General features: G+C 49.4%; 1 protein-coding gene across 1 annotated transcript in view; it reads left to right on the plus strand.

Moving 5' to 3' along the window:
- Positions 1-7,236, plus strand: part of LOC149348157 (protein Tob1-like) — a 31,146-nt gene extending 23,910 nt beyond the window's left edge. The window contains exon 4 of the mRNA XM_089587965.1: positions 1,995-7,236. Within this exon, the coding sequence (XP_089444091.1) occupies positions 1,995-2,801 (807 nt within the window). The 3' untranslated portion in view covers positions 2,802-7,236. The remainder of the gene's footprint in view (positions 1-1,994) is intronic.
- The last annotated feature ends 1,793 nt before the right edge of the window (positions 7,237-9,029 follow it).

Consider the following 9,029-nt stretch of genomic DNA (forward strand, 5'->3'; position numbering starts at 1 on the left):
GCCCCTGTACAAACACAATTTTGTGTCGGATCTTGTCGTTTTGTTCTTCCCGGTTTTTAATTCTGTCACTCGCTGCGAGGAGTATACGGAGCGCGTGACGACCTATCCTGCCATTCATGTAATTTCGGCAGGCTGTTTGAGAGTCCGTAAGTATTGTTAGTGACCGCCCGGTTCTATAGCCCTCCGCCACCGCTAGAGCAACGGCTACTTCCTCGGACTCTGCAGCTGTGCAGCCTCGGAGAGACACGCTGGTCATTTCGCGTAAAGACGAATCGACCACCGCCGCTACAGCGATTTTGGTATCTCCTCCTCTCCAAGACGCGTCTGTATACACGGTCGTGGCTTGAGGAGCGTATGTTTTCTCGATGAATTCGGCCCTCGCTTCTCTTCTGCCTCGATGGAGTTTGGGATCCATGTTTTTTGGTATTGGCGCTACCTTGAGGGTCTTGCGAAGCTCGTCGGGGATCGTTGCCGTCCTCGACATTTCTCGCATCTGCTCGCGGTATCCGAGCCTCTGCAGGAGCGCTCTTCCTGTCGTTGTTTGCAACAGCCTGAGTTTTTGCGACTCAAGCTGCGCCTCTCGTAGCTCCTCAAAGGTGTTGTGTAATCCCAGGGCCATGAGTTTTTCTGTAGACGTGTTGCGTGGTAGTCGGAGCGCTGTCTTATACGCTTTGCGTAGCAGGGCATCCGCTTGGTGTATTTCATTTTTGTTGAGGCACTGGTAGGGTAGGCTGTACGTGATTCGACTAACTACTAGGCTTCTGACTAGTTTTAGTGTGTCTTCTTCACGCATGCCATGTCGCCTGTTGGTGATGCGGGTGATCATGCGTGCGACTTGTAGCGTTGTTGCTTTCGGTAGGGTAAAAGTGTGAGTACTGCGCTGGTTGGATTGAACCCACATGCCCAAAATTCTTATTGTTGTCTTTTCGGGTATGGGCGTCCCTTCTATGTAGACGTTGAGTTTTAGGTCCTCGTTGGTTGGGACGGTCCGGTTTTGCTTGCCTCTCCAGACGCGGAGAAAAATTTCGGAATGCGCGGAAGTTCCGAACTTGTCATTCTCATACAACCGCAGATGCTTTCGAGTAAAAGATAGAAATACGAGTTCGCGAAACGGCAGACAAAAGTTTCCTTTAGAGAGCGACGGGTCTTTTTGATATTGTTCCTACTTATTCTGTTCCTCTGTCCTTCTGCAGGCCAAATTAATATATATACACACATATATATATATATATATATATATATATATATATATATATATATATATATATATATATATATATATATATATATATATATATATATATATATATATATATATATATATATATATATATATATATATATATATATATGTGCGGGAATTTAGCCATACCCGAAGCAGCCTGGCTCCTTCATGGGTGACTGGGGCTGGGGCTAGCGTCTTTAAGTGCACATGGGGCTGCCCTACCGTGTTTACTTATAGACACTGGTCACATCCCCTAGTCACCCTTGAAGAAGTAGTCGGGCCGGCTAGGAAACGTTGCGTTTCAAACTAAAAAGTTTTGGTTGGAGACTTGTCGTAGTTCATTATAACTTATGAAATCCAACCAGACAAGCAGTACTGTCAAAATGTTTAGTTTTCGGAAACATTGTGTACGTTGCAGGCTTTTTCAGGAGACCGTATGAAATAGTTTTGAGAAGGCTTGCATGCATCAGAAAGGTAGTTAGGAAAGACTAATTGAATGTAATGGGTTAATCAAATGTTCTCAGCCAAGCAGGTTTGCTGCTGTACCTAAGAACAGCTACTATTACACCTACAGGGGTTCAGATGCGTAAAGGGAGGCATTTGTCAAAGTTCCAAAACTTAGATCCGCCAAGGGTAATAAATGGTGCGAAAGAAGACGAGGTGGCTCCGGAACATTTCACCGATACTGTGTCCAATGCCAATTGCAATTTTCGTACGAGGAAAGTATCAGGGGCGACTCTCCGTTTCCTTCTGTCTTCCCTCCACGCAGGTGCTCTTAGGCGGACCCCCGTCGTCGGCCTCCGAGTCCCGCTGCTGCTCGACGAGCCCAGGTTCTCCCGACGACGCCTTAGTCGCCCAGCTCGTCGGTCTAGGCCTCGGTCCCGGTGCCGCCATGACACCCCTGTCCCCCGGCCCCGGAACTCAGCCCGCCGCCGCTACCCCCGTGCTTGCCGCGGCCGCCGCAGCAGCAGCCGCTGTCGGCCACCACGGCAGCCCGTGTGGCAACGGCGTCACTCCACCGACGCCCGTCGTGAACGGGGCCACACGATCCCTCACCTTCACCACGGCCAGCTTCGCGCAGACAAAGTTCGGCTCGACCAAGCTCAAGACAAGCTCCAAGCGCGCCCAGAGGCTGTCCCCCACCGAACTGGGCCTGCGACGAGAGCAGCAGCAACAACATCAGCAGCAGCAGCAGCAACAGCAGCAGCAACACCAGCAGCCGCAGCCGCCGCCGCACACCAGGGCGGCGCCACAGTCGAGTGGCGCGGGCGCGCCGGGCAACCCACTGTCTCCGCACGTGGACCTGTACGGGACTGCGCTGCCCGTGGACGGGTTCGGCGATGCGGCGGCTGCGGCCGTGGTGGCGTCGCAGGTGGCGGCAGCCGCGGCTGCCTCGTGCCCACCGCCCACGTCGCGGTTCGCCGCGTCACCCTTCTTGGCGGCGGCAGCCGGTGGTGGCGGGTCGCTGCAGGGACACCACCACGGCCACCACCATCACCACCACCACCCGGCCGTGTCCGGAGCCGCGGCGGAGCTCGGGGCAGCCCTGCAGCAGCACCTGCTGCTCGCAAACTAGTCGTCGTCGTCGTGGTCGTTGTATCTTTTTTTTTTCTTCGTAGGGCCCACACCTCGAGTATTGAGGATAAAACGCGCACCTGCCTGGTATTGTGGGAGCCGACGGGATGACACTGGTTATGACGTGTCCGTGGTCGAGGGGCTCGCGGAACAAGACAAAAACGAAAGAAAGAACCTCCAGACATCCTGACGGCGAAGAACGGAGCTTCGTTAGCATGGCGTACGTTCGTTGGCGAGGCTGTTCGACGGTTATCGAACGAGGAACCACTGGAAGAACGTGGAGACCAAGCATAGTCGACAAGACAGAACAGTCCTATTTTCTGTATTCTTGAGAGGCCGTCGTAGAGACAGTTTTCTAAATCAATTTATGCGGCTAGGTGCACCTGTTGATCTAAGATTCAAGTTTAAAGTAGCCGTGGCAATAGCGGTCTTCTGTAAATCTGCGAAATGTTACTCGAGCATTATCCACTGGCCCGCCATGTGCATGTAAGCTCCGGCAGTTGCCTAAAGCTTGTCAGTGGACAAAATTTAGTTACGCTGAACGAAAGTATGATGAAAGGCCCGAAATTCTTTCGCTTTCGTAGGTCTAGATTGCTGGTGCAACTCCCAAAATATTGTAGTTCTAGCTCCGACGACATGTTAAGACTGTACTTGAATTAATTACGGTCGTTTCGCTCTGCAATAGGTATTTGATTTGAATGCACAAAGCGCTCGTGGATAATACAGGAAAACTAAGCCATCAATTAAACATTTGACACAACGGAGCCAAACAATAGCTCGCTTGCCATCGTCCATATGGAGCACATTTGCCGTAGTTGCATGAACCCTCAACAAGACCGAGCAACAGTCTATAACTCCCATGATGGACAGCTGCTTGAGAAACATTGCGGGACGATTTCACACATTCTTGCTGGTATCTAAGAACACAGAATTAGGCCTTTTTTCTGCCTGACTGTTTGACACAAATATTAACTTTCATTCAAGTATTGGAGAAGCCGTGTGAGCTCCTTTTCTTTAAGGTTACTCCGATACTCCACTAGTGTTAGACGTGAAGGAAAATGAATAGGAACAATTACCTATTTTGCTTGGTATGTAAATGCAACTTCTTACCATGACTGAGTAGAAGGCCGCGATCGTGGACTGTGCATGATGGACAGCCTGTAGGGCGTCTGGAGGTTCTTCCACGGAACACAAGAAACGGGGCCATCTGAAGTTGTCGACGCCTGGATGTCTCAGCTGCCATACTTCGCAAGTGGTACACTGGTGCCAGAATGCGAGAATTCTGAAATCATTGAAAAAAAAAACGAACAAAAAGCGGAATAAGATTAAAATGGTGTTAGGGACCTGCCCGCATAGGTGTCATAAGTTTAGGATGAAGCGATGAGTCTTCGCAACTATAAAACGGCGTCGGCAAACAGATGACAATGGTTTCGCCAGTGTGCAGCCAGCCGTGGTCGGGTCGCAGAGTTGTGGGTGCTCATCTCGTGGGACCTTCGTTGTAATCTAGACGCAGCCTGTATGAACCGGAGCTTTCGCGCCCTGCGTGATTAGGTTGAATCTGGGGTGACTGCAAGAGGTAGTTAACCATTGTTCCGACGGCGCGACAGGAAGACGTGCACCTGAACTCAGGGATGCAAGCAGAGGCCTGCCTATTGCATGCTGAGGATCGCGGGCGACTGAGCTGCTTTTGTCTCGGACATAGATCCTTGGAAGGACGTGCATAATGTGCTAGCTGCACACGTCTTTAGCTAACGTAATGCTGTTCGCTGCTTTTTGGAAGCTCTATTTTCTTGCGCAGTGAAATATTACGGGAGACCTCTTTTTCTAGGATGACAAGAAAGAGAAAGGAACCAGAGATTAGCACCCATTCAGACTAGCGAGCCAGCTAGGCCTAGTCGTCTGCGCTAACCTTCGTTCAACATATTCCGGTGGCTTGGCGTTCAAGAAGTGAGCCAGTGATCCTGATTTTTTTAAATCGTAAAGTAGCAGACGGTAGCGGCACCCATGGGACTGAAACAAAGTCTGCGCACGCCATTTCAGACGTCATGCATTGCCTCTTAGGCGGGGACGACATGTATTGCAATGAGTGTTCGAAATCGATGCGACGAAACACTGTCGTTGCTGCGAATGGCTTTGGCTGCTTCGACATCGTCCCGTGTGAGTCGGGGAAGCCATTAAAGAGATGGAGCGCTGTGACCTCGTGTCTCAGTGGCCGGAACCGCAGGAGGCAACGCTTTCCTGACGTTTTTAAGGTCTAGTTAAGTGCAAAGCTAGGACTCGTTATTACTGCCGTGACGTCACTCCACTTGGCCCAGCAGAGCCGATGACGCAACGTTTTTGCTGCGTTTCTAGTCAACCTCGCTTGACCAGTGCAGCCAGCATGGCGCGCGCTGGGGCCATAACCGGATGTGACGTAGGTGTGCAGGCCTTGTTTCACTCGAATGGGTCTAGCGATGCTACCGTGGCCCCTATCCCTTTCCCTTTTTTTATTTGAGACATCTATTGTGAAAGACCTTTTCTCACTTTGCCTTTTTCCGTGTCGTTTTTTCTGTACACGTTTTTTCTACTACGAGGTGTGTCGGTGTGTTTGATACAGAATGATCGCGTGATGACCGGGTTGTATGTACCTCTCTACAAGCAATGCCGCTAGGACACTGCAGAGTGCGCTGCCCTCAGTTTGTCCGTTGCATCGGACAATCCTTATACTCGATATGTGGCCAGAGACGCAATTGCAAGTTGCTATAGCACACTGAAAATTTACGGCGGAAAACTATCCCGCCCGATATGTACCAGTATCAGTGGAACAGACGAATATGCGAAACTTTCGCGTCCATCAGCCGCGCAGACGATGGCGACAGCGCTACGCCATTATCGTCTGCTGCTGCTGCTTAATGCACAACGTGTATTATCGCTCAACTATGTCTTGATCTGCATTCTTATGCATATCCAGCATATCTTGAGCGCTAAAACTGACGTCAGCTAGACCAGAAAAACGCGCGTATTTCGTATGTTAAAACAAGAACAAGGAACGAAATAAACTTAGCCGCAGGACATCCGCACAGGAAGCGGAAGGCACGCAGACGAGAAAAGAAAAAGTTCGAGGCCACTCTCTCCAGACGAGATTTCCCGATACCTGAAGCGCTCTTTACAGACACCGAAGCGGCATTGCACGTAGTATCGTCGTTGTCGTCAGCTTCGTCGTTGTAATCGTCATATTTTTTATATCTAAGACAGACAGAAGAAAAAAAAAGTTTTTAGGTTGTCATTTTTTAGTTCGGGTCTGCATTTTTCGGGCAGAGGGCGTCAGTACAAAGGTCGGATTTCGTCGGCTGCAGACGCGACGCACGTGCTTGTTTTGGCGAAGCACGAGCGAGCCTGTTTTTGTCACAAGAACGAGCGCAGGACCGTAAAAAAGAGAGTGTCGAGTGGGGTAGTAGAAGTGAGAGACAGAGGAAAAGGAGAGATCTATTTTGTGCGGCGCAATAATAAGACAGGGGGCGCTCTCTCCACCCCCGCCCTCCCTACACTTTGCTTTATGGGTCCGTAAATATATACACTCACGCATAAATATATATACATATATATATATCTTCTATATCTATCTACGCTCCATCGTAATATATGAAGGACTCACCCTCCAGCCCCGGTCTCCCGAACCTTTCGACGCGAAAAGAGAGAAAGGAAATAAAAAAAAAGGAAGGAATATAAATAGAGCCTCCCCGCTTCCTTAAGAATCCGATATGACCGGAGGCCCGTCCGCATGAACTGCCCCGCCGAGTTGGCAGGCGACACATTTTTGGCAGACGACACTCGTCGAGCTTGGCAGACGACGTAGAAGCGACACACTTTGGCAGCGCTGTTCGTGCGAGGGGTCTGCAAGTTTCTAAGCCTTTTTATTTTGCGTTGCTTCATTGCGAAGAAAAGGGGCAGGCCTCGTTGTGCAAGCTATTTTCGTACAACCAGCGCGGAAGGCTTAGGCTCTGAAGTGGGCTCGACGGGGACCGTTTATTAGGGGAAAACCGCGGAAAAAAAAAGGGAAAGTTTGGTCGCTGGTTGTGTTGTGGTGGGTTTAGTTGTTGTTGTTGCTGTTGCTGCTGTTGTTGCGCGTGTTGGGTGACGGGTGGCGCGCGACATGTTGCAGCGGGGGAAAAGAGAGAGATGATGATGGGTATTGAGGGAGGGAAGCGTCTGTGTGTGTGAGAGAGAGAGACTGAAGGAAGCGCAGTGATATCCACGTCCTAAGATTCCAGAGGAAACAAAAAGAGATGCATATAATACAACAGGAAGTCCCTTTTATCTTTTGTACTTTGACTTAGTGCAGACGACGCGCGCTACGTCGGCGTCGTCTGCAGACGAGGCAGCCACACACTGTCTGCACTGTTTCTTCACATCTTGTTACATTTTAATAAGTTTTTAATAAATGTTGGACAAAAGCATCACGACGTGTCCTGGTGTTCTTGCAAAGGGGAATCACGCTATCCACCCTCTCCTGAAACGGAGGGAAGATGCGTTCGAAATACTGGCAACCCTGGAAGAAAGCAGAAGTGGGTGGTATTGGCAAAGAACACCAGAATTTTCTGTTGAGTCTTGATGGTAGACCATAAAGGCTTCGTTCTTCCAGCACGGCAGTTGATATTCATCCGCGAAACGATATATTTGGAGTTTGTGGTTGACCTTGCAACTGAAGACAGCAATGGCAACCAAAAGAGCAGTTGTAACTTGAAGTAGCTGCGGAATGTGTCCAGATTTCTTCCAACTAATCTTCCTTTTCTAGTTAAGTACACTTGAGACGCTCAGTAAACGTGCCGCAGCTGAAAGAGCCCTCATATCCAGCTTTATGAAGCGCTTGACGCACTCAATTGTCGCTTAGAAATGCTACCATTTGCTGCTTCATCGATATCTCATGGTAAGGTCACGACACGGCATCACTTGAAGGTATTATCCTTCCAAACTGCGCTTCCGTGCAAACTGTGCAGGCGAAGCCTCCATACTGTGCGTTCTTTTAGCATAAGTACTAGCACCTAAAACCAACAGAGAAAGGTTGTTCTGCTAGTTAAATTATTTTTTCAACTACAAACGTAGAAAGCGGGCCCCACCCGATTGCTCGATAATTAAATTTTCGAAGCTCCGCCTGCACCATGTAGTAAAAAAAAAAAAAAAACAGCGAACACATATCGAGAAAGGACTACGCACTGCTTATAAGCAAAGAGGGGCTACAGGCTCTGTGTTGCTGCAAATAAATAATTTCATCAAGCGCTAAGGTGAGTGTTTTGCCCCAAAATTACGGTTTTTGTTGCTTCGATGGGAGAGTAAGCCAGTTCACTCTTTTCATTACAATGTACAAGTGAAGGCGTGGAAATGTGCAGCTGCCATAAAATTGCACAGTGTGTTCTGTAAGCGAAAGTCTGTAATGTCATTTTTCAATGAAGTACGCAGCTTTTCTAGATAGAAGCCACCGGAGCGGTGCACTGCCGCCAGAAGTACAGTAGTCTGGTCAGGGCTGTTGTAGAAGATTAAAGGTGGCCTTTGGCGACACTACACCGGCCGCCGTGCTACGCTGGCCGCTTCGCTGGATGTGGTATGCATGCCGCCTTCGTATTCACCTTGGCAGACGGCCGGAAGTATGACGACGTGAGACTGGGGTTATAAGGTGGCTTAGACAGAACAGCAGCCTTCATCTTGCAGGTACTACTGGCCCACCGACAAGCACTAGTGGCACCCCGGTGACGGGAGCGCATCAGAACTGGACTAGCGGGGAGTATATCGAATTGTTACGCGTTTCTGGAAAGACGCACGTCAGAAGCCTTTGTTGTGAAGTGCTCATGTTCGGATTCCATCCTGCTATACGAAATGTTACTCTCCAGAAAACAAAACTTACCGAACACCCCTCGCGAATTAGTAATTAAAAATATCTAGAGGCCGCATTCTGTGCGGTCGCTTTTAGCGGATCTTTGTTTTGCTGCCATGCTAACGGTCAGCCCGGCTTTCGGCACCGGAGCCGGCAAATGACATTGGTTGTACAACTGTTAGTCATGGCGTATTAAGTCGCAACCATCAATGGCGAAAATGCGAAAGAAAAAATGAATTGAGGAAAATAGTCTGAATAAAGGCTCCCTGCCATCACTCCGCCAATATATTAAGCGCATCCGTAGAAGGTAAGACGATGGGTATCCTCAGGAGAGGGCAAGTATTGTTATTGATGAAACCTCCCTTGTCGGGTGTTCCTCTG

This window comes from Amblyomma mixtum, chromosome 4 (assembly GCF_055824585.1).
Source record: "Amblyomma mixtum isolate Tamu chromosome 4, ASM5582458v1, whole genome shotgun sequence".
NCBI lineage: Eukaryota > Metazoa > Arthropoda > Arachnida > Ixodida > Ixodidae > Amblyomma > Amblyomma mixtum.